Genomic DNA, 26,666 nt, shown 5'->3' with positions numbered 1-26,666 from the left:
GACTTGTCAAACAAATTCTTGTAATTTTTCAGATAAGGTTTGTGCGCATTTTTGTTCCTACGTGCCCAATACTTTAGAAATATCTAGCTAGTCTCGTCCCTAGAATTCTAATCTGTTGTGCCGTGTGCGATACGTCAGAATTATTGAACTTAAACTTGTGGTTAAAGGGCTCTCTAAACTAGTCAATTGGGTTGACTCCATAAACTCAGTCCGATGGAAATAAGTGATGCACAAATAGAAATAGCCAAAACAAAAATTTCAGTGAGAAAAACTAACCATGAGTTTCAGTATCGAAGCGTTTATCCAGATATTGCTTGTCTTCCTTCTTCTCCCCTCTAGCATTTGCCAGCTTCCCCTTGACGCCCTTACGCCAGACCGTCCCATCAGAGACGGCGATGTTTTAGTCTCTAACAAGCAAATCTTTGCACTAGGGTTCTTCAGCCTTGGAAATTCTCAGCACCGCTACGCAGGAGTTTGGTATAACAAGATTCCAGAGAAAGCCTTTGTCTGGGTTGCGAACAGAGACAACCCAGTCAATGATTCCTATGGAGTGCTATCGATCAACGGTGATGGAGGCCTTGTCATACATGGAAAGGACCCAACTATCCCTCTTTGGTCCGCAAACGTTACTCTCTCTTCACCAAACAATTTCACAGCGAAGCTTTTGGATACAGGAAATCTTGTTTTACTTGAGAATGGTAGCCAAAGAGTTGTGTGGGAAGGCTTTGATTGCCCCTCAGATACACTGCTTCCCTCTATGAAGATTGGGCTAAACCGGCGGTCCGGGTTGGAGAAGCACCTAACATCTTGGAAATCAAAAGATGACCCGGGAACCGGGAGTTGTACATGTGGGATAAACCCGATGGGGGTTCTGCAGTTGTTTCTGCGCAAGGGTAGAGAAGCATTGTGGCGGGGCGGCCCTTGGACTGGGCACAGATTGAGCGGTACCGCTGGAGACTACAATTCAAGTATTGTCAACAATGAAGACGAGATATCCTTCGCGTATTTGGACTCAGAGATCACAAGGATGGTGATAGATGAATCAGGAATACTTGAAGGGTTCACGTGGAAGGATCAATGGATCAAATTCTACTCCTACCCAACTGGGTGGTGTGATTCCTACGGACAGTGCGGTCCAAATACTAACTGTGACCCAGCCAAGGACTATAAGTTGTCTTGCACGTGCCTACCTGGGTTCGAATCCAAATCACCTAGATTGAGTCTTGGTGAAGGTGGGTGCATTAGGAAAGCAGAAGCCTCCACATGTCAAAATGGAGAAGGGTTCGTGAAGGTGGCGAGTGTAAAACTACCGGACTCGTCTACGGCACGTGTGAACATGAGCATGAGTTTGGAAATGTGCAGACAAAAGTGCTTGATGGATTGTTCTTGCACAGCATACACGAGTGCGGACGACCGGGGCGGTGGGATCGGGTGTATGACATGGCACGGGGACTTGATGGACACGAGGATTTTCTACGATGTTGGTCAAGATTTATATGTTCGAGTCGATGCAACTTCTGTAGGTACGTTCTTTATGTTTATAATACTACACTAGATAGAGCTAAATGTGGTCGTCTAAATAAACGTAGAAAAATAGTGAATTCGGAGTATTTAATATTTAGGTTTGCTCACCTAAGAGTCAGTTTTAAGGGAATGTGAGAGATAAGTAGAACTCAACCACATGTATTAAATTTAAATACTAAAATTACAATAACTTAAAAGTTGTATTTACCCTCAGCCGTCAGATGAATTTGTACCTCACATTCTCTCAAAAATTGTTCCTTATGTGAGTAGCTCTAATTTAACAATCCATACTAAATTTAATTGCGGTAATATCGTAGTTCTTCAAAAAATTATATAGACCACATACTTAGGAAAGGGAGGGGTCATTTTTATTTACACGACCTTTATACTCATGAAATGCATGTGTGATTTGGTCAAGGTCTTAAAAGAAAAAGAAAAAAAATTGTATTTATGCTTTTTGTGGTTTTTAGTTTTATTAGAATAACTATTAATATGCTTTGATTATGAGATTCTATTTTCTAGACTAAAGGGTATTTAATTTGCTCAATCCAAATTTTAGAGAAGTCTGAGCACTTCCTTTTATATTATAAACTATAGATAGCAGTCCTGCTCAACTGGTGCCCTTTATATTATAGAATTATAGATAGTGACCTACTCAATTGGTCAGTTGACTTTTGTGCTCAATAGTGATGAAAAATAATAAGGCAGTTCAAGTGCTTATTAATTATTTGCCGTTCTTGGATTTACATCAAACGTCAGTTGGATAGTTGTACACAACTGAGTACTAATTAATTGAGCACCAGAACATGACTCAGATAGATAGATAGATAAATAGATAAAGAGAAGAACTTGCTGGCCTAACATGAACAACATCAACCCAAAAACTAAACCAGACCCAACAAGGAACCTAGCCAACTCTATCCTCCAACAACCATTATCGCCAACATCCAAGCTGCCATCAAAACCCACTGCGACCATTATTGTAATTTTCCTTTCTGCCTCTAAACCATAAAATTTCAATAATCACCAAATCTGATGATTTCCTAATTTTCAGGTCTTTGGATTTTTTTTTTTGCGGTACTTTGGATTTTGGGTGTTTACTTATTTCATACCTTCGTAGCTCAATATGCAAAGTCAGGTGGTTTTCTTAGCAAGAAGGCAAGGCTGGCAATTTCACTTGGATCTGTTACAGTTATTATTCTATTACTTACCCTTTATTGGTTGGTAAGGATGAAGATGAAAGGTAAATAAACTTGATCTTGCCTTCTATTCATTTATCAACATTTTTCACCTCACTTTTATGTAAACTCCCCTGTTTTGCATTATGAAATATCATCTCATGTGACTAACTAAGCTTGACTATCTCACGCTATGAATATGAAAACAGGCTTATAAAAAATTAGTTTTTTGTGTTTGATAATAGGTATGCGTAGGCAAAATAAATATTCATTTGACCTTACTGCTGGGTTAACCTACTTCGAAGAAGCTACTGGTGGATTAGTTCCTGATGATAGTAGAATAAACTCGGAGTTACTATTATTTCATCTAAACACCGTAGCCACCGCCACAAACAATTTCTCCATTGAAAACAAGCTTGGAGAAGGAGGGTTTGGCTCTGTTTATAAGGTAGCTCCCCTTGTTATAATGTATGAAATAAAATAAAAAATGCGTCGTGTCAGCTACTCTCTTTGATTTCTCAAATTCAAATTTCAGGGGATACTTTACGATGGAAAAGAAATAGCCGTAAAAAGACTATCCAAGTTTTCTGGCCAAGGAGTTGAAGAGTTTAAGAATGAAGTTCTTCTGATTGCAAAACTCCAACACAGAAACCTTGTTAAGATTTTAGGTTGTTGTTTTGAAGATGAAGAGAAGATTCTAATCTATGAATACTTACCAAACAAAAGTTTGGATTGTTTCATCTTTAGTAAGTCTTTCTTTGTTATATATATCTACAATTATTATTTGTAAGTTTCTTCAAGCAAGCAAGAGTAATTAGTTACTCTATATTTCTTACTCTATCCAGATGAAACAAGGAGAGCACTTTTAAGTTGGACAAGACGCTTCGAGATTATCTTGGGGATTGCTAGAGGGTTATTATACCTTCATGAAGATTCAAGACTAAGAATTATCCATAGAGATCTAAAGGCCAGCAATGTTCTATTGGATAATTCTTTGAACCCAAAGATTGCAGATTTTGGTATGGCTAGAATATTTAGAGGGGAGCAAACTGAAGCAAATACAAATCGTGTGGTTGGAACATAGTAAGTTTCCCCTAAAATTAGAAAATCTCAGAATAACTTTTTGGTCTATGTGTTATCGTACTATTAACAAACACTAAAGAAGTACAAATAGCTTGTGGCAAGCGTACCCAATATAAATGTTATTGAATGAAGCTTAACATTCGATTTTTGTTTTCTACAGTGGTTATATGTCACCGGAATATGCAATGGAAGGACTGTTTTCAATAAAGTCTGATGTGTATAGTTTTGGTGTTTTATTGCTAGAAATCATTACTAGCAAAAAGAATGCTGGTTCCTATGAGAAGTATCCATATTCAAATTTGATTGGACATGTAAGCGTGCAAGTCTGTCTATTTTCAAACAATGACTGTTATAATATACACCCTACTTATAAAGCTAACTTGATAATGACCAAACTATTTTCAGGTTTGGGAGTTGTGGAAAGAAGGCAGAGCCGTGGAAATCATTGATTCATCTATAGGTGAATGTTACCTTGTTAGTGAAATAATAAGGTGCATTCAAATCGCACTCCTGTGTGTGCAAGAATTTGCGACTGACCGGCCAACCATGTCGGCAGTCGTTTCAATGTTAAATAATGATGCAGCTCTTCCTTCACCGAGACGACCCGCATTTTTACTGAAGACAATGAGTCCTAGTGGAGACTCATCCAGCAACAGAGAAGTTTGTTCGGTAAACGGTGTCACATGTACAATTGTAGAAGCTCGCTAAAGGTTTATTGTATGTCTAGTTGCAACGATAATCTAATTGAGCAACGTATGGAAGATTCTATTATCTTCCAATTGGGCTTCTGAGTTATAAACAATGTAATTAGGGTGTTAACTTGAAGCATATAGAGATAAAGGTGATCTCTATCCAAATGAATTTTGATTGTTAGTTTCTACCCCGTTGCACCCTAATATATTTGATTGTGAGTTTTGATTGTTAGTTTTGATACCTATAGTATAACTATGTCACCAAGAATAAGTAACACCCCTTTAGTGCACGAGCCAAGGTGTGACCCGACCACAATATGGATCTCGTAGACCAATATCCAAGCTACCCCGCGGTGGTCGAAGGTGGCCAAGACCAATATCCAGGATGCTTCATAGTAGGCTTTTCTAGACTCTCTTGCATCCGACATTGGAAAATTAGTTAATGGATGGAAGCTCCTTTACTTATAAAATAGACCTCCTCCCACATAGATAGGCATCCCATTACATCTTGTAATGAACTTGGGCCTCAAGGCCCAAACACATAGTTACTCCCCTCCAAAGCGGGAGACAAACCATTATACTTCTCTTTCTCTAACATTAACATGATAACGTTAACAATTTGTAATCTACATCATAACTTTTATTTATTGTACCCCCAAGATAATTCATAATTTGTTGAATGGAAACTCAATTTGTTTATTCATACAAATGCCACAGTACTTCAATAAGCTTTGATGATATTTTGCCTTGTTTTTGTTTTGTAAGCATCAACGTCAGATTAAAGCAATGTGGAAAGATGTAACCGTCTAAGCGATTACTTGATTGGGAAGAGATATGTCAACAATGAATTATGTCCATGCATTTTCATTAATAAGAGAAGTTGCGGGTTTGCTACTGTTGCGGTATATTTCGATGACATGAACCTAATTAGAACTCTAGATTAGTTAAAGGAAACCGCAGAGCACTGAAATCTCAAATTTGAGATGAAACATCTTGGGAAAACTCGGCTTTTCCGTGGTTTAGAACTTGCACACCGTGTTGATGGAATTTTGATAAATTGGCTTGCACACAAAAGATGCTTAGGCATTTTAATGAAGATAAAGTCAAGCCTGTTAGTACTCCCATGGTCGTTCGAAGTCTTGACCCTAAATAGGATCCGTTTCATCCTAAGGATGATGACGAAGACGTGTTAGAGGTTGAAGTATCCTTTCTAAGTGCAATAGGCGCATTGTTGTACTTAGCACAATGCACAATAGACTAAATATCTCCTTGACTGTGACCTTATTAGCTAGATATAGCTTTGCGCCAACTTAACGCTATTGGACTGGTGCAAAGAATATCTTTCGATACCTAAAGGATACAATAAATATGGACTTATTCTTTCCCTACAGAGAGAAAAACAAGTCTTATATGATGTGATTTAATTTGGTGATTAAATGCATCTTACGCGCAGCAAGGACACGGTTATCAAAGAATTGGGAAATATTTAAACCTGAAAATATCGTACCTTGGGGATCTTGAGCTAACTCAAATCCAATGATTTATGGGTCAAAAAAGTCACTTGTTAAACTAAAGTAAAATTGGAAAATGGCTAAGTGAGACACCAAGTCTCACGCATACATAGCTTAGGTCTCACTAGGCTAAAAAGTAGCCAAGAACACACCAAAATAAATTGGTAGGCTCAAGTCCTTATGGTACTTCCAATGAAAAATGTGAGCAAATATTTGGGGGAATCACCTTTTGGTCTTAAAAACTAGGAAATTAAAAATTGCAAAAATTAATTAAAGTGCTTGAAATTTAAAGGTTTGTAAGACAAAGGAAGGAATTGGGCACTAAGGCATCCACTCTAGCAATCATTTACCGTAACAAAACAATTTTGGCACATAGCAAAAGGGAAATGGCGCAATCCCTAACTCTAAGCTAGACTAGAGCCTTAGAGTGATAATGCAAATCCGGACTAGGGCATTCACATTCTCATCAACGTATACATTAAGACCGGACTAGGGTTCCTAACATGCATATAATGGCATTAAGTTCAATTTCAAAGATTAACAATTTGCTCATGACAACATGCTCATTCATAAAATTAAGCCACTAATTAAATGAATTTCATATAAAGACAAGAAACTAGTCATAAAATTGGCTAATTTCTATAACAAATTTTCATCGAAAATTACGCAAAGTCATGAACAAAAAACCACAACACTCTTTTATTAAGCACCAAAAATTAATGTCATTACATGGTAAAAATTGCTAGGGCTTCAAGCCCTAGACCCAAATAAAAAACTACTCACAATCCACCAACATACCCACAATGAAATTCATCAATTACAAGAAATTAAAGTAAGGAGAGTTAAGAAAAGAGGGAGAGACCAACACTAATCACAACACTAAAAAGTGAGCATGACAAGATTGGAATTATACTCTCTCTTGGACCTAAACCCGAATCCTTGACGAAATGATGGAATTTGATTGAGCTATATATAGTGAAGAATAGATGAGAGGTGAGAGAGAGATGGTGGTCTTGGTGGTAAGGGGAAGAAAGGATGAGAGGCTGCCGTGTTTTTGGTCTAGAGGAATGAGGAGAGAGAATGAATAGATGGGTGGGTTGGCTGGTATTCTAGAGAGAAGGAACGGAATGAATTATATGGTCTCGTGGTGAAAGAGAGAAGTACGAACAACAATGGGTGCAGCGCTGTGTGATTGAGAGCAATGACCAAAATATTGAGTATCGAGGAAATATCGATGGTCCAGAAAATGAAAATTTTGATATCGATAAATTTTCAAAGAATTGACTGAAATTGGGAGAAAATCATTGAAATTTTAAGTGAAACTTTGTGAACTACTTATTTGATCAATTATCTATTATATTGGAAAAAAAAAACAAATGGTGAAGCTACTTCAATTCATAGTGAATTATAGTAATTTAGAGTAAATGTTTGATGTCGCTCGTATAATATTTGGTACTTTTAGAATAAATAATTCTAATTAGAAATTTTATAAATTTGTAAAACTATTCAATCACTAAATACAAATTAATTAATATTACTACAACATGGCAAAAGTATTTAGGAATGTTAGAGTCAAAAAACTAAAAATCTCTAATTGCTAGAAATTATATCTTAGAAGTTAGAGGTTTAAATTAATTATCCAAAGGAATTAGCAATCTATTCCATCAAAAAGCGTACTAATATAAAAAAAGTACACAAGAACTAAAATCAACCCCAGTCGAGTTGGTTGGGGTGTTTTTTGACTTGATATCGGAAGGGACAGGTTCGCCTTTGTCAAGTTTTGCCTTTATTTTATTTGAGGAATATTTGCGAATATTCCCTAAAATTTTGGAAATATCGCACATTTCCGAAAATATCGGGATATATCGTGAAACTCTAAAAATATCGCACGAAATAATGTTGGTAGGCATCCAAAATATCAGTCTCAAAAAAATGAAAATTTCGCCGATAATTCAGCAAAATTATCAATTTTTGAGTCATTGGTTGAGAGAGAATAGGAAGATATGATGCCACGTGGCAGCACAAGACTGGAATAGTGGAAAGAAAGGAAATGTCACGGCCCTGATTTTATACACAATAAAAATCGATATATAACCCCATAATCATATATGCCTGAAACGTTCAGCCATCAATACAAAATACTTAGAAACTTATTCCCTTTTAACCCAAGTATATATTGATGCCCTGAACACACAATTTCAATATTGAGACGCTCCACAGAGTCACATAATACACGAGCTTGTGAATTAAATTGTCAACAATAAAATAAAACGTAAATGCTCCTCAGAGCTCACTATAAGCGGAAGTCTTTATAATGGTAAAGTCACAAAATTGACTTCTTACCGTTAAGACCTGACCTGCAGAAATAACCCCTACACCATTGGAATGGTGTACCGGGTTGTCACACAACAAACCCGGTAAGCTTTTGCAAGCCCTTATGAGTAAACTCAAAACCACAAAGCAAAACACATTTCTTAAGTCACCCAACCTAAACAACGATAAGCATACATCTTACACCAACAGCCATCTGCTTCACTCTTCCATCTCATGCTTACGTAGGTCAACTCGTGACTAAACTACATGCTCAGATTCTCAACCTAGCATCTCATTACACAAATTCCCCATCAAACAAAACCTCCTTAGATAATGTTTGAAAATCCCTTGACGCATAACGGTGAGTCACAAGGATCACACTCATTTCCTTCCCACTGGAAACCTTGTCATCATCATGACATCAAGGTGAAAACAATGAATCACCTTCCTATCCTCACACAGAGCACAATCGTCACCACTATGGTCTTCAAGATAAATCAAACCAACAAATCAATCAAATCAAGAAGAAAACAAGGCAATCACCATTCAAAACAAACAAAACAATTCATGATAACCCCTGCATATAATTTAGTTCAGGAGGTCACACTAAGTCAAGCAATTTAAATCATAGTAATCATCGTAATCCCACACTCTAACGTCTGTAGGTAGCCCCGACCATCACAGCGGTCCTCTCGATCTTTGTCAACTTAATAACAATTCAGCTCCATTACTGAGCTGTCATCACACTGATCATCACACAGATAGCTATCATCTTACTGATCATCACACAGATAGCCATCATCCTACTGATCATCACATAGATATTGCTGGTCATCACATAGATAGTGATCATCTAACTAATCATCACACATATATCACCGGTCATCACACAGATAGCGATCATCTAACTAATCATCACACAGATATCGCCGGTCATCACACAGATAGCGATCATCCAACTAATCATCACACAGATATCGCCGGTCATCACACAGATAGTGATCATCCAACTAATCATCACACAGATATCGCCGGTCATCACATAGATAGCGATCATCCAACTAATCATCACACAGATATCGCCGGTCATCACACAGATATGGATCATCCAACTAATCATCACACAGATATCGCCGGTCATCACACAGATAGCGATCATCTAACTAATCATCACACAGATATCGCCGGTCATCACACAGATAGCGATTGTAACGTCCCGAACCTAAATCCACGTGTTTACTAGTCATTTGGACGGTAAACGACCTTTACTTTCACTTTTACTTTCGGTTTAGTACTTTTAGTGGCCCTAAAAGTTGACTTTTTGTTCGGGTCAAAATTTGAGAAAATGTTCTTCATGGAAGTTGTAGAAGACGTTTAACCGAGCGCGTGCATATGTGGTACGTAAAAATCGGACTTCGTATGTGAGAGTTATGACCAAAAATTGTAAAGTTACTGTTCATGGTAACTTTTGATAAAAATGGAAAGTTACCCGGGTAGGTTTCCATTTCCGGAAACCACCCCAGCTCTTTCTCTCCCCTCTCCCCCCCGAGCTCTCTCTTCTCCGGTTCGGCCTCCTCCTCCCCCCCTCCGATTTCCGGCGATTCCGGCCACCACAGGGCGTGCCACCGGTCACCAGAGGAGCGCCTCCTCCCTCTGAGCACCCCAGCAGCCTTGGTTTTCCACGATTTGGCCGGAAAACCACGGATCGAAGCCTAAACCACTCCGGCTGCAGTTTGGGACTTTTGCCGATTCCCGGCGATTTCGGCCACCTCCGGTCCCCATTTCTTCGTCGAAGGTTTGGTTTTTACCATTGATCATTTCCCCTATGGTCTTGTAACGCGATTTGAAGTGTAGAGGCCGGATCGAATTAGGGTTCTTGAAATTTTCTGGGTTTGTGTTCTTGGATTGATTTCGACTGTTTCTAGTTGTTATTTGGAATTGTTGTAGTTATGAAGTTGAATCAGTGTGTTGAGAAGGTGCTACTGTCAAATTTTGGTGGCCATCGGAGATGGTGGCGGCGGCGCCGCCACTGTGGGCGGCGGTAGCGGCGGCTAGGGTAGCTTTTTAATTTCAAATTCTGGCTAGTTAAATTCTATAATTATCATAGAGCATATATGTGAAGTTTGGTGAATTTTGGAGGAGTTTGGAATTGTTTGTGAATTGTTGAAGTTTGGAGTTTTGTGGTGGAATTATGGGAAATCCGACGGTCGGATTTCCCTCGTTTTCATTATGGAATATGTAAATTGAGGAATTGGAATTGTGGAAGAGATTTGGGTTGAATTTGAGAAGTATTGGAGATAGGGATTTTCGGATTTCGTTTAAGTTCGTAATTATTTTATCGGATTACCGTTTATGAAAATATAATTGTGTACAGGGCAATGTCGCGAGCTACGGCTAGATGAAGGAACTCGTTTGCGTGGTTGCCCAATAGTACTGTGAGTGGACGTTTGTTTTAAATAAGTGATGCATGCATTTATTTATTAAAGCATGTTCTATTTTATTAACATATTTTCCGAGCATATAAAGTTGATTGCGAATTATCTCATGGATTTGCTTTTAAGTAATGATTCTCACGAGTAATTATGATTTATACCGGTTGTGAGTTTCGGTTATTAAGTTGTTATGCTCGGATTCGAAATTATAAATGATGTTGATTTTCGACGAATTGATTTTCGATGTGATTTTCGAGATTTATACTGTTTATATTATCTTTATAATCGTCGATTTGAGATTTCTGAAAGATTTTCGAAATGGGATTTCGATGGAATAAATTCTTGTTTATTTATTCGATTTTTGGCATTGGGAATGCCTCATTGACAATCTACTTATTTCTTTAGCGTGTGGGACACGCTGTTAATTTATACGACTCTTTGAGTATTTCCGGGTACGGTTGGGAATCGTACCCGTGTTGTCTTTATACGTGGGACATGGGGAAGCTTTATTGATTTATCGGTTTTTAACCACCATACCCAGGGTCGTTATATATATATTATATTACTGGCTAGCCTATTAGTACTCCTCCCTACTTACTATGTGTTCGTAGGTGAGTAGAGGAGAGCATGGGATGCTCTAGAGTGTGGGACACTCCGACCCGAGCCAATAAGGCTCCCTTCTTTTGTATGGTGAAATTTCTTCCCCATATTTTATTGTTGCTTGACTAGCGGGGCTAGTCCGATTTTCACTGTATCCAGCGGGGCTGGTCTTATTTTCTTGAGAAATGAGATTTCGGTTTTACGATATAGTTTTCGAATGTGGTGACTAGCGAGGCTAGTCGATTTATCGTTTTGGAATTCTTGGATTTAAAGCTAAATGTATTTTTCTAATTGTTGCATGCATCGGTTATTAAAGAGAATAAATGTGGGAAAGTATGAAATCCTTTTTCCTTTAAATTGTTTATTTTTGTCCACTCACGCTAACGTTTTTCGTCTACTTTCCCCTGGGCCTTTCGGTTTCTAATGCCCAGTTTGCAGGCGAATTAGTGGAGGTCGGGCGTACATGACATTTGAGGCATAGTTGTCACTACTTCCGCAGTGTAGGATCACTTGATCCTTTACTCCTCTGTTATATCCCTGTGTATAGTAGTATTGCTCTGCATAACCTTGGGATTTGTATTTTTGAGTTTTGTGTTTTGTGTTTTGTGAAAGTGGAGTTGTTGGTAATTGGGAGCAGGGTGGCTCCAGGAGCATAAGGTTGGTTTGCTTGAAGTGTTTAGTGTGTTTTACAGGTTTTTGGGTAGTCCATTTTAGAGGTGACTCTGCCGAATTTTTGGTAGAGTTATCCCTAAGGTGGGCCCCACAGGGCCACCTCGGGTTTCAGGGTGAAATTCGGGGTGGGTCCTGTCAGCGATCATCCAATTAATCATCACACAGATATCGCCGGTCATCACACAGATAGAGATCATCACACAGATTCATCACACAGATATCACCAATCATCACACAGATAGCGATCCTCACACATATTCATCACACAGATATCGCCGGTCATCACATAGATAGCGATCATCGCACATATTCATCACACAGATATTTCTACACAAGCTTTTCATGACAATCATCACAAAGATTCATCGTATTGATATCTTCAATTCATCACACAGATATTCCTACACAAACTACCATATCTTAAATCTTAGTTAAGATGGTCATATTAGACCCATGGTATCTCAACACATGATGATGATATCCTACAATCACAACTCAATACACAATTTCATCAGTCATCACCCAGATAACAATCATCCAACTCATCACACAGATTCCACCAATACATATATATATATCACGCAAATATATATATACATGATCATCCACTCAGGAATGCCACTAGTACCACTATAGTCACAGTTAATCCCATAACTCTAAGACAATATGATAAACCCATTCGTGAATGAACATCGTGAGATTACTCACCTCGAAACTCCCGCTGCGTCTTCAATACAGAACAAAGCAGCCAAACCACCCAAAATAGCTATCCAAAGAATACCTCGTCATGTACCTAAGGAATTAAAGCTCTGATTCAGTCAACGAATCACAAGGAATAACGTTCGAAACCCTAAATCAAACAAAAATTCCCAAGGTGACGCCAAATGAGGCGAAACCACATCCGAGACCACCCAATGTTCCCGAAATACTTATACGATCAATATGTCAAAATCACAAGTCGATTGGATGCTCAAATCCTCACGGATCAATAAATCAACTTGTATGAAACCGTAAAAATCATAACAAATCCATTCGAACTCCAAAATTTGCATATTATATATCGAAACGCTCGTATCAATGAGTAGAACATATATAATACCAAAAACAGTTCCCTACATTGCTGGAACACCGCCGGAACGCCTACACAGGCAGTGGCACACCGTCGCCGGCCAAAATTCAATATTTCACAAAACTCCCAACAGCAAAGTTCTTCATCTAAGCATGCTTGTGAACTTTCATAACTAGGTCGAAGTCAGAAAACAAGCATAAAGGGTCGAAAACTACCTCACAAGCCGTGAACAGTAATCCAATCTGAGTTGAACCAAGTTTTACGTGAATCGATCCAAACAACCACCAAGGATCGATCAAGGAGGCTGCTCTGAGCTCCCCAAGCTCAACTTGAAGCCCCGCCGAAGTCGGAGATCGGAGAACCGATCGGATCCGAAAACACTCAACTGCGCCGCCTTGTAGCGCCGCCGTGGAGGAGAATCGGCACTAGAGGACACCAGAGGGACGACCAGACGGAGGAGACGATCCTATCTGGAAAGTTTCGTCGCCGGAGACCGTCGCAGTTCACCGGAAAAGCCGGGTTGGGTCGGCCGGGTCTGGGTCGGGTCAGTCGGATATTTTCGTTTCTGAAGGTGCAGCCGAGAGAGAAGAGAGAGAGATATCAATTTCCGAAAATGGAAACCAAATGAAAAATAGTAAATTTCCCACTTGGGAAACTTCTATTTATACCAAAATGGAAACTTCTTCCAATGGCCATTACTTCCTCATACAAACTCCGATTCTTGCGTTCCACATGTCCACGAACTCGTATCGACGCGCTCTACAACTTTCATGAAGGAAGTTTTCGGAGAATCCCAACGAATAAAAAGACAACCCTTGCCCCCCCCTAAAACGACACTTCCTGAATAATTATTCGCCCGAAACATTTCCGCTCCATCCACGAGCCATGAAACCGTCTGATACCCACAATTTAAATTCCGGAAAATCCTCAAAAAATAAAATACAAATCTCCGGGGCATCACAGGAAAAGGAAAGGGCATTCACAATTATGCTCAATGACCAAAATATCGAATATCGAGGAAATATCGACAGTCCGAAAAATGAAAATTTCAATGGATATAGGGAAAGACCCTATGCTCTGGTCTTGGGAACTCTAATTGATCCACTTCATATGGATAAGGAGGTTGGTATAGCTCTATTGCAACTTGAGAAGAGATTCTACCGTTCTGGCAGGATCATAAATGAATTCGAGTACCATTCTGATCACCTCTTTCATGATCTTTTCTATAGGTAGAACTACTGTGAGTGGTCTAAACTTCGATCCTTATTTCTTTCTTCATATTGTAAAGGGAAGCAAAGCCCCTTTTTGGAGGAAATATTGATATTGGTAAATATTTGAGAAAAATGGTGGAAATTTAGAGAAAAACATGAAATTTTGAAATGAAACTTTAAGAGATGTTTATTTCATCATTTATCTACCATATTTAAAATTAAAATGTTAAGCCAACATTACGACATAATGACTTATAATACTTTAAAGTGAATACTAGTATATTGAGTCACTAACAGTTCTTGAAATATGATTTGATAATACTTATTATTCTAGATAATTATTGTCTAAACAAAGTCTCTATAACAGATAATTATTGTCTGAACAAAGTCTTTATAACAGAGGGGTTTACTAAACGTAGTAAAGTCAATATTAAGTGTTAACATATCTAATTTTATATTAAAAATGTAGGGGTGAAAATTGAAGTTGCAAAGGTGAATTGTGTCATGGGTTTAATGAAAATAATTTTCTATTCTATTTATAGATATAATTTTTTTAAAAGATTGAAATTAAGAATGGTAGATACAACAGCACTACGAGTCCTTCACGTATCAACCCACAGCCACTGGATGTTTCAGCAATGCAGGATTTACCGGCAGTGTTAGTTGGTTCAAAGAAAGCGCCTGAGAGAGCCAGCAAATCAAGCTTGAACTCCCAGTCTATTCACTTATGCACCTACTCCCCTTCTCTCCACCATTATGGGACTATTAGCATAAGTACTTGAAGTTCAAGTCGAATCTTTGGGCTCAAACCCTCAGACAATGGCTGTTAAACTTAGTCCAGATGTCTCCAATATTTTTTGGGACAAAGGCCGGTGTCTCTGGCCTTTGTCACTTGCAGCAAGTGATCCAAACAATTGGTGAGTTCTTTTTATGTACCAATTCATTTGGATTTTGAACCCAATTTAGAGCTGCCTCAACTTGAAGGACCTTTGGTGGTGTCACCAACAAAGAAGAGCAAAGTTTGGGGAGGGGGGGGGGGGGGGGGAAGGGAGGGGTCGGTAGGTAGCAAGAATAAACCTAAGGCCGAAGATGTCAAGTCTTGAAAGGTGAAGCTGGTCTCAGCGGGTTTGAAGAAACCAAGAAATTAAGAAGCGTACATTGAAGCGTGCTCCGGTTCTTGAAGAGGATGAAGCAGAGACTTAATGTTTGTTGGCATCCCGGGGACGCCCTTTTTGCGTAGGAAGGTCCTGTGAGTTTATGAATAAATTGAATTTTGAATTGGACCTAGTTCGGTTTAATCTCTGGTAGTGTTAGGTTATTTCGTTATTTGAGGAACACGAATGTCCAAGACATTCTTACTTAGGATTTCTAGTTTACTAGGGCCTCTAGGTGGTAAAATAAAACATTTTACAATTCTTTATATGTGTGTAATACTGATTGTCATATATATATATATATATATATATTTTTGAAATAATGGTAATTCCATTGATAATAGTGCATGCCAAGAAGGCCATTACATACCCATCTGCTGACACATGACAATGGCCAGAACAAGGATTCGTCGAGGAGCCACAGTGGTACATAGGATAGACCAACTATATTTGAACTTATCACTCACTTAAAAGCTATGAAAAAACATAGCGAATAGACAAGCCAAACTACACTCATCAGGTTCCTAATACAAGAAACTTATTGTAATTAGACAAAAATCTAAAAACATAGGTTTGGGCCAAAAGCCTAAACCCTAGCCCAAATTAGAAGCTATTGGACAAGGGTAGAACCCCAACCCAGAAACTCAAAGCCCACCAAAGCAAAGGTCAACCCAAGGCCCATCAGCCTGGTCCGGTCCAGTCCTTCTACGCCCACGTCCCCGTCGTATGTAACAACAAGCCGTTCCGTCCTCCACGACCTGCGCCTGCCTCAATTCGCGCCACCATGACCTACGCCGCCACTAGCACTCACCGCCTGCGACCCAAACCGCAAGGGCCATGCCGCCCTAACCCACGCCACCACAGAGAAGACCAACCCTAATCTAGGCCCTCTCACCTCACACCGCCATCGAGTAAGACCGGTGGAGCCGTCATCAGGGTTCGCTCGCCAGACTTGTTAGCACGATCACCGCCTCTCACCATCTTAGCCAGAACCACTGACAAGCCCCGAGCAAACCCCATCTGATGGACCAAGAGCAATAGCCATCAATACCCATCCGACAGCAGACCCCATGACGACACCGAGGTCAGAGGCCAGCCCATGCATCCGAGCGCCACCGGACAAGGATGATTTCTCAGATCGGAACGCCGGCCTTTAGGGTTTTCTCGCGGAGAGAGAACCTCACTATCAGTAATCAAAACCCCATTTTATACTGATTGTCATATTATAATTTACTATTTGACAATAACGACTAGTCTAAATGGGCAAATGTTTTGAAATTTGACCTATTTGGTATTTTCATTATTTTTTATGTTAACACACATCATCTCACTTTTAGATTATTATGGAATACAGCTCTAACCTATTAATATCCATCTGCCTTTACATGTAAAAGATATTTCAATATAAATGTAATAAAGATAATGTATCGCGTTGGCCGATATAAATACTACCAAGTTGAAAGAGTAGTGTTCTAAAAAATGGCTGCCCAGGCCTCCTAGGCACTGGGCGGCGGGAGACCGAGGCGAGTATTAGCTAAATGGAGCTTTTAGGCGGAATGGATTTAGGCGGCCGCCTAGGTGGCCTGGACGTCCGTCTGGGCGGCTGGGTGGGTTTCAATTTTTTTTTCTTTCTTTTTTCACTACACCGAAACCCCAAATCGACCAGACAAGTAGAAACATGTAAAGGGCTAGCTAGATTCGGCTAGCTATATAGTCAGATCAGATCCATGCCAAGTAAAAGCCAAATTGGGCGAGTCCAGACCTAATCTACTAAATGCCTAAACCATTCGATCCCCACAACTCCTATTCGCTCTCTCCACCAAGCCACCGCGTCTCTGCTCCACTGCTTTATCTCGGCCTCAGACTCCCTCTGCTCTCCTCGAGCCACGGTAGCTTCCCCCCAAGCCACCCCCAACTTCCCCTTAAATCAAGATCTTGAAAGCTGACAATTGAAACCTTGTTTTTGTGAATTTTATTCACGAGGTGATTGAACAATGAAGAGAAATATGAGAGATTGGAGAGTGGTGGCTATTGGTTTTGCGCAAGAGAGGAAGAAAAGATCATAATGAACATGGCTGTTTGTCGAGAGAGAGAGAGAGAGAGAGAGAGAGAGGGGTGGCTGCTGTTTATCGAGAGAGAGAGGATAGATGGGCAAGTGGCTGCATATAATCAATTAGATGTTTGAACTTTGAACATGTTAGGTGGCGTGGAAGGCTTCCCTGTTTCCTATACTAATTATATAAATATTCAATCAAGTTGTCGGAGAATGGAGAATGCTCATGTTTGTGGGCACGAGAATTTGGAATAAAATATAATTTTATAGAATATCTTATTATTTATAAGTTATAATAAGTATTCATATTAGGCTATATATATATGATATAAAAATAAATAAAAATTTGAAAATACAAAACCGCCTGGGCGCTCCTCCCCAGCCCACCGCCTGACTAGTGCCTAGCGATTTTTCGAACTTTTTAGATTATTATGGAATACGGCTCTAACCTATTAATATCCATCTGCCTTTAGATGTAAAAGATATTTCAATATAAATGTAATAAAGATAATGTATTGCGTTGGCCGATATAAATACTGCCAAGTCGAAAGACCAAAGTTGAGTCACCCAAACCTTCCTCGTTGAAGCTATTGAGGATTGAGGAGCATGGAAATGTTTTGCTCTTCAATTTCTCCCATAAATTGAAGCAAAGCTCTCGCCTCTCCGATATGCTCTTTTTTATTATCAAACTGCTCTTTTTTATTATCAAACTGCTCAAGAAATGGCTGAGCTGAGATCACTTGGACTTTGTAATGTCTTGTATCGAATTTGCTCAAAGGTGTTAGCTAACAGGCTAAAGAATATTTTAGGAGTTGTGATTTCTCTCTTGTAGAGTGCATTTGTACCGGGTCGATTGATATCTGATAATACCCTAGTACGTGGCGACAGAAGTAGCACACTTTATGCACACTAGTAGAAGGCGTAGTGAGGAACACTTTTCATTAAAGTTGGATATTAGTAAAGCCTATGATCGGCTTGAGTGGCGCTTCTTAAAGAGTATGCTTTTGAAATTGGGGTTTGCTGAAGAATGGGTGGAAGTGGTGATGGCTGGTACTCAAACTGTTAGCTATTCATTCCTGGTAAACGGAGAAGTAAGAGGGTATGTAAGGCCAACTAGGGGCATCAGACAAGGTGATCCACTCTCACCCTATTTGTTCATTCTTTGTGCGGAGGGTTTATAATCTCTTATTGAGCACTTTGTGAACCAGCAATGGTTAAAAGGCATCGGAATAACTCCAACAGCGCCCACCATACATCACCTCTTATTTGTCAACGACGGCTTCTTGTTTAGACATGCAGATGAAGAGGAATGCCAACAATTCAGGAATATTCTCCATACTTATGAAATTGCATTTGGTCAGCGTGTTAATTTGCAAAAGAGCATTGTTGCGTTTAGTAAACATATGGAGCTTGAACGACAACAATCTCTGGCTGCTATACTTGGGGTACAACGAGTAGAAAAGCATGATAGATACTTGGGGTTGCCGACCCATGTGGGGAAGAATAAACCTGCTGCTTTCTCTTACTTAAAAGAAAAGCTTGCAAAAAAGGTAGTGAGCTGGAGGTCTTATTACTTAGGTAGGACAATCGGTCCCCATGTATGTGATGAACTGCTATAAACTCCCTGTGGGTCTTTGTGATGATCTACATCAATTATGTGCTGGTTTATTGTGGGGTGATTCTGAAGAAAAAAAAAAAGATTCATTGGCGTTCTTAGGATCGGTTGTATGTCCCCAAACAAGATGGAGGAATAGGATTTAAAACTTTACATTGGTTTAATTTGGCTATGTTGGCAAAGCAGAGCTGGAGGCTATTACAGAATCCTGATTCCTTAGTAGCTAAATTGTACAAAGCTATTTATGCTGGAGAGTATGACACAGCTGAGTTGGGAGCTGCACCTTCATTTTTCATGCATAGTATCTTGGAAGCTCAACAAGTGCTGCTACAAGGGTTGAGACGGCAGGTTGGTGATGGGTCAACTATTGAGATTTGGAACTGATAAAGTAATCTGAGGTTCACATCCAAAACCAATTGGCAATGGATGGAGTGGCCCAAACCCTTATAAACCCATAGGCAAGGTCCCATTTTTCTCATGTGGGATGTATATATTCTCAACACGCCCCCGCACGTGTGGCGAATTTTCAAGCCATACACGTGGACAACTTTTTGGGTGACGTGGAGCCCGTGTGACCGTTTGGCATGCACACGTGGATAACCTCGCTCTGATACTATGATAAAGTAATTTGGGGTTCACATCCAAAACCAATTGGCAATGGATGGAGTGGCCCAAACCCTTATAAACCCATAGGCAAGGTCCCATTTTTCCCATGTGGGATGTATATATTCTCAACAGGAACCATAACTGGATTCTGGATAAATATCCTAGATACCCTTCTTCTCCTCCTCCTCACGATGCTCCTAAATATGTGCAAGAGCTTATTGACAATGTTACTTGGAGCTGGGACGTGCAGTTATTGACCAGGTACTTTACTCAAGCAGATATTGACTTCATTTTGAGCATTCCATTGAGTAGAAATGCAGCTATAGATCGGCAGATATGGCATTTCAACAAGAAGGGTGTCTTCACTACAAACAGTGCATATTATGTAGCAAGAGATTTGGCTGCTTTGGGGCTAATCTTATCCCCTCAACCACCTACTGACCCTTTAAAGGTGGTCTGGAAGACTATATGGAGTGCAAAAGTACCGAGTAAGGTGGCCTTGAATGCATGGCGAATTGCAGCAAATATTCTTCCTACAAGATGGAATTTAAGCTGGAAAGGCTATGATGGTGATACAGGATGTGTTTTGTGTAGCCATGATTTGGAGGATAGTTTACACTTGTTTTATTAATTGTCCTTATGCAAGTGATATTTGGTCAAAGGCCGGCTTACAATGGTCAGTGAATGGTACTGCATCTACGCATGAAGGCTTATTGGATACACTTCCTAGATTAAATAAGTAAGAAGTGAATAAGACACTTATGCTACTTTGGGGAATTTGGAAAAATCGTAATAGCCAAGTATGGGAACAAAAGAGTAAGGATGCTTCAGAAACTTTCCTGATTACTCTTGGCTGGTATGAAGATTTCAAGAGGAGCAATGCTAGTCCAGTAGTACGTTGCAGACAAGGAGTTAAGTGGGTTAAACCTAGGGCAGGACAGTTTAAGATGAACTGTGATGGAGCGTATATAGCTTCAACTAGACGTGGAGGAGTTGGGTGTGTATTGCGGAACAGTGAGGGTGAGATTTTGGCTGGTACATCTCGCCCTCATGCACTACTTACCTCCCCTTTTCACGCCGAGCTGCTTGCACTAAAGTAAGGCTTAAGGCTAGCGATGACTTTACAATACACAGAGATTACGTTTGAGAGCGACTGTGCTCTTTTGGTTCAAGTCTTCCAGCAGGAAGACCAAGACTTATCGACCATGCGCCTATTGATTGACGTCATTACAAGCATGCTTCAAGGGAATCCTGGTTTTCAGGTTACTCATGTACAGCGAGAAGCAAACACGGTTGCACTTGTAAGCTTCTCATGCACTGAGATGTAGTGATAGCCAATTATAGTTTGTACAAGCTCCCGACATTATAAGGGGTGTCTTTTGAAACGAGAGTAGTTCTTGTTAATTGATTCAATGAAATCACTTTTAAAAAAAAAAAGGTCTGAAATAAATTTTTGAACGGCATCCCACTTTGGCCAATCTCAAATCTTATCTTAATTAATTGTTCTTATATTGTAGGGATTCTGAAAAGTTTTGCCCATATTTCTGCCATAAATTGAAGTAAACCTCTCGCCTGACAGGTATGCTCTTTTTTGTACCAAATTGTTTTCCAGATATAAGTTTCAATTTAAATTTTGGTTGGCATCCCACTGGGGCAATCTCAAGTCTTATCGTAATTGGTCTCATCTTAACCATTTCTAGTTGCTCTGAAAAATTGGATCGACAAATCTTCAGACCTTAAATACTTGTTTCTCGTTTAAATTTAATTTCTTTACCTCTTAAACTATCAATTGATATTTAATCAGCCTCTCATCAATGACTCGGTGAAGCTTTTGAGACTTAATATAATCGATCTTGTTTTATACACATTCAAGCTAGATCCGAACATTGCATATTGCATAATCAATAATAAGTAACACATTATTTTCCTTTGTTATTTTTCATTTCGGATCAAAGAACCCTTTCACGTAATTGGTAAATTTTTGTTTTGATTTGTGATTTTGGGTTTTTGTATCTTTTATATGATTAAATTTTGAAATTATATAATATTCAAAAACTTATGGGTTCAAATGTGGCGACCCCTATCTGAATTTGACGAAAAAGAAAAGAAGAGGGAAAGTTGCGAGTATAAAAGGCAGGTTGTTCTGAAAACGACGAACCTGACCCACTTTGGACACCATCAAAATTCTCCTACTTTTTCAATCTCGCCCATCAGATTCATCCCCCACTTTCATCCCCAGTTCAAAATCCAATTCGATTCACCAACCCCCCAAAACCCTAATTCCCAATTTGTGAGCCATCGCAAATTAGGAAAGTTCGAAATGGCTTTGACCCACACGCATTTATACTCTCTGCCTCCGTCACTGTCTTTGCTTCTTGGCTTCAATGGCCGCCAAAGCTTCGTGCTTTTCCTGCAAGGCCGAGAGTGATCAGTTCGTTAATGGCTGGGAGCTCAAGGATGGGTCTTTGGCCCAGCTCTGCAAGAAATGCGGGTCAGCCCAGTTTTCTTTTTTACGTTTTTAATTTTGTGATGATATTGGTCTGTTTTGATTGAATTGAATTGGGTTTTTTTATTTTCGTTTTTGCTTTAAAGGATTGTGTTGCTGTATGTAAATGTTTTGTTTTGTTTTTCTGATTGAATTGATATTGTGGTTCTTTGTGTGGTTTGGGTTGATTATGATATGATGCTGCAGTTGATTTGTCTTTTGGTTTTAATTTGGTACGGTTGTGTGGTACGGTTTTAATTTTATGTTTGTGTTAGTTTATGCTATTGGTTTTAATGGAGGGACTGAAAACAGAATGCAATCCGTTAAGATTCTAGTTGAGATTGGTGTATAAAAATGTAGAGATTGAGTCAAAGTATGAAGATTTCTAGTTACGACTTCACCCATTTAGTATAAAAATGAAGAGATCAAATTAAAATATGGATAGTTGCTTACACTATCATGTAATGGTTAAGAAGGGCCTTTGATTAAGTCTATTTGTCTTGAGATAAGTTTATACGTTTCATTATAAATCCTACTCAATGTACAACTGCTATTAGCTTCGAGGCTCACAGCCTTAAGGCTAAATACTAGACGGTCTACATGCAAGGAGGCTTCCTTTTCTATCCAAAGCTCCATGGCATGGAGGCTGCCTTAGAAGTTCTTTTTCTTATTTTGAATGGAGCAGAGGATTCTTTCCCCGAAAGCAATCCAGTGATTCAACAAAGAGTTGGTTCCTCTCTGTGCAACCTAAACAATCTTATATGTGAATATTTGAGTTAGGTAGAAGATTATGGAATGACTTTCTGCAAAACATTCAAAATAATGTGTGCTTTTCTTAATTTGTTGCTTTGATAAATCCCGTAAATTACAGTATATCTTAGTCCTCCAACATTCCTTGAGTTCGTGTTAAACAAATTTAAGGTGAGATGCATGACTCGCTAGTAATGACTAACAACACAGAGCCACCTAGTGGTATTATGTAAATTTTTTCTTTTCTGATCTACACTAGTAAAGCCAAGTAAGGTGATTTCAAGACAGTTTTACCTTTTCAAAGTACAAGATTACTGGTATAATAAGATCATGATTACATAAATCATGACCTACTATCTAAAATCAACTGTGTTTTGTCTTGTGATCATCACCACAAATCAATCCAAAGGAGAAACCAACCCACATGGTTTGAGTTGTCTTGAAAGTAAATGCCCTCTCTAGAAGTTCTGTACTTCTGTAAGATGTTTCATTGGGAAAGGTCTAAATAATTTGATGGTAGATCTCTCTAAGTATAAAGGTCTTCTCCGTTGAAGACTTCAACAACAATGCCTCTGTAAATAATTGATTTGAGGACCACACCTCCCCTTTTATGTATAACTTGGAATCTGCATGATATACGAAAGAGATTTAAGAGAATGGTAAAGAACTTAGGTAACTATCTGGAAGGCACAATTAAGTGCAGCAACTGCTCGCTCTTCATAAGGATTTAATGGGTTGAAATACATAACTTGTGTTCCGTGGAACAGAAACATTGTTGAGATACCTCTTTGGTCTTCCACCATCTTTTAGATTATTCTGTAACCCAAAAAAATTAATCATAAAAGCAATTGGGACAAGGTTCTTGGTCTCACAAGAATGAATTAAATCTGAAGACACATTCTCAGTCTTCCTTCCAGGCGCAGGGTATATTTTGGATTTTTGAGACGAATCTCTGGTCATAGCACTTTGTTTTTGTCCTCGTACTTCATGAACCATTCTTGGGAATGTTAGTTGTTGATAAAAGATGTATTTGCCAGGATATTTCCCACACTCTTTCTGGGTAAAGAAGACCCTGAAGTGTATTGACTAAATCTACGTGCCTCGGGAGTGATAAGTATCTTTGTAGGGTCCTGCAATATAAGAGCAAGTTAATTCAAATCACTTCCTCAACCAAATTGCAATAGCATATGAGTTACTTGCATGGAACCAACTTCATGACATTTAGTAGTTGACAGGTCCAGTGAACTTTAAGCAGTTTACTTTGTTATATGTACATAGGAAAAAAGGGAGGCGTATGATTGAAGTAGGAAACTTATTATTTGTATTAAATGTTGCCATAGAGAAGTTTAAATAAATACAGCATGCTTAACTTGGTTTGAATAATTTGATTTAACCGTTCTTTTTATTTTCCAATTCTCAGCATGTTCTGTTAAGAAAATTGTGATATGCTCCCGAGCACTTGTATGCTGTGACATAGGGTTTTCAGTCTTATGGTTGATTTTATTTAAGTGCCGAGCTTTCATAGTGGGACTCTTATATCGGCCACAATGTCATTGTGTTAAACAGCTCTGAGCATTGAAAAAAAGTAACTGACGATTAAAGTTCAAATTTGGTTTATCCTTGGGTTTTTATTCTCTTATACTTAGCCCTTGCAATCTTAGCAATAATTGGGACCTACTGCATGTCTTGAATCCGCACAAGGAAGTTAATTATAACAGAAATCCTTAGCTCAAATTGGTGCTAATTAATTGCTTGCATGAAACCGTAATCAAAGAAATATCTTACCTTAGAAGGGACATAGGTTGATCATTGGTAAAGAAGTTCCCAACGCCATTCCTTATTATGTGAGGCCATACTTAAGAAAGTATCTAATGCATAGCAATTTTCCCCTGTGATCTTCTTGGGACATAAATGCTAGGTCTCGAGTGTAAACTTTTTTAATTACTGTAGTGTGGTTTTAATTTTCAATATGGTGAAGTTTGAAAGTGCAAATGTGATAAATTATCCATTTATTCCTCATAGGTTTTGGTAAATGGTAACTGACTATATCCTTTGCAAATTTAGTTTTGCTTATGTGAATGGTATATTTTGTGAAACTTTTCACATGGAAGCGGAAGGCTGGAGAGACTGTGCTGTTTGTGCGAAGGTAAGTCTTCTTTTTGTTTTTAGTATAATTTTATCTTTTTCATTTTGTTTAGGACATCTGTTTGTGAATCAATACAAATTCTATTTGGTTGATTCAGATAAGGACATAAAACTCTGTGTCTTTCATTCTGTCATCAATATTTTTTTGAAAGAAACTAATAATTGGTTTCCTTATGCAGCCACTCCATTGTGGGTGCATTATGTCACGCCACAAGTATGCACCACTGGATTTTGGAGGTGTAGGTTGCACAAAATGCTTACTAGAAGTTGATCAATCTATTGCTTCAGGTCGAATGACCAGAATGCTGAAAGAAATAGGGCAGTGATGATGGTGAATTGTTTATATAGTGTATATACCTTTTGAGATTTAGTATATGTGGATGCCTGCTGTAGTGTCTAGTCTATGCTTTTGTGGGTATTCCTTTGTTGGAAAATAGTTTGCTTGGATGCTTGAGGGCCCAACATTCATATCTGCCCATAGCTAATGCTGATGTGTGGCTATATAAAATAACTGAGCTACTTTTGATTTGGAAGTCTCATTTCAGAGAGAATGTATACAATTATGTATATCTAACACGGTAAATTTGAGCTCCCTCTGGCCGTCCAGTCCCTGGGTGGCTCAAAATATAAACACATGTCTTTCTAGATCATCAGATTTTTTTGGGAAGATTCCTCATTTGCATATAAATACAGCAGTCAGTGTTTATGTGCTTGGGTCATACGCTTGAGTAGAAATCTCTCAGGAATTAGACAATAAATGAAATGAAGAAACATTGGTTACAAGCTGCTTGTTTTGTTCTGAAGATTTTACCGAACTTATCCGTTGGCTTCTTCAAGCCTGAATTTTTTATTCTCTCTTATTACTTGGAATCAAAACAATTAAATAAGTAATGAAAAAATTCTACATAATAGTTTATCTTCCATATTTTTTTCCTTAACCAAACATAGGATGGTTTTTCTGTGCTGTTGTACTGGTAATTATTTTCTATGACTGAATGAGGGACTGACCACTGACCAAAGCCAGGTCGCTGCTATTGCAGTTGCCAAGTACAAGATGGACCCAACAGTTTCATCTGATCTTACTAAGAAAGTTGTCGAGTCCCTTTTTCCTGAATCTTTACAAGCTCCAGCACCTCAGATTGGAGAAGAATCCAATACGGATGTATCTAAGAGCAAGTGCACCGGTGCTCTTTTGCCCGGGCAAAGTGAGGGAATGATGATGTGTTGACCAGCCATTGTCAAAAACACTCCTCCACTGGTTGTGTTTTGACCAGCCAAAAGATGGCTTTTGATGACCCAGGTCAAGGAAAAGGGCAAGGCTATGACTTTTTTCTTGCCCAAGTCATGGAGCTGCCAGCGTTGTAGGATAGGAGAACGTGGGTGACATCAGGAAGGCTGCAAAGAGACAGACGCGGCCGGACGATTTGCTCCGCCTGGGTTGCTACGATCTCGGCCTGGGGGCAGCTTTTGGGCGGTTTGACGCCACAGAGAGGCAGGACGAGGTGAGGCGACCTTGGGGGGGGGGGGGGGGGGGCGGAGGACGGAGAAAAATCCAGGTCGGGTCGAATGAAAC

General features: G+C 39.1%; 2 protein-coding genes across 5 annotated transcripts; both read left to right on the top strand.

Annotated features, from left to right (window-relative positions):
* Positions 1–222: 222 nt before the first annotated feature.
* On the top strand, positions 223–4,676 carry LOC112164527 (G-type lectin S-receptor-like serine/threonine-protein kinase RKS1). 3 transcript variants are annotated; one of them, XM_040506120.1, is made up of 7 exons: positions 223–1,523; positions 2,645–2,767; positions 2,948–3,150; positions 3,238–3,448; positions 3,548–3,785; positions 3,946–4,096; positions 4,191–4,676. In XM_040506120.1, exons 1-7 carry the CDS (start codon positions 278–280, stop codon positions 4,491–4,493), a joined length of 2,475 nt encoding a protein of 824 aa, XP_040362054.1. In that variant the 5' UTR covers positions 223–277; the 3' UTR covers positions 4,494–4,676. The 3 variants fall into 3 exon arrangements, with proteins under 3 accessions (XP_040362054.1, XP_024156513.1, XP_040362055.1); XM_024300745.2 differs by having other exon boundaries at positions 2,579–2,767; XM_040506121.1 differs by lacking the exon at positions 4,191–4,676 and having other exon boundaries at positions 2,579–2,767; positions 4,029–4,090.
* A 17,261-nt stretch (positions 4,677–21,937) lies between these two features.
* LOC112164528 (B3 domain-containing transcription repressor VAL2) lies at positions 21,938–26,521 on the top strand. 2 transcript variants are annotated; one of them, XM_040506125.1, is made up of 4 exons: positions 21,938–22,204; positions 24,971–25,094; positions 25,273–25,411; positions 26,134–26,521. In XM_040506125.1, the coding sequence occupies exons 2-4, from the start codon at positions 24,981–24,983 to the stop codon at positions 26,319–26,321; spliced, it is 441 nt and encodes a 146-aa protein (XP_040362059.1). In that variant the 5' UTR covers positions 21,938–22,204; positions 24,971–24,980; the 3' UTR covers positions 26,322–26,521. The 2 variants fall into 2 exon arrangements, with proteins under 2 accessions (XP_040362059.1, XP_024156516.1); XM_024300748.2 differs by having other exon boundaries at positions 25,013–25,094; positions 26,134–26,498.
* The last annotated feature ends 145 nt before the right edge of the window (positions 26,522–26,666 follow it).

Source organism: Rosa chinensis, chromosome 5 (assembly GCF_002994745.2).
Source record: "Rosa chinensis cultivar Old Blush chromosome 5, RchiOBHm-V2, whole genome shotgun sequence".
Classification (NCBI taxonomy): Eukaryota; Viridiplantae; Streptophyta; class Magnoliopsida; order Rosales; family Rosaceae; genus Rosa; species Rosa chinensis.
This window is presented reverse-complemented; position numbering and strand designations above follow the sequence as displayed.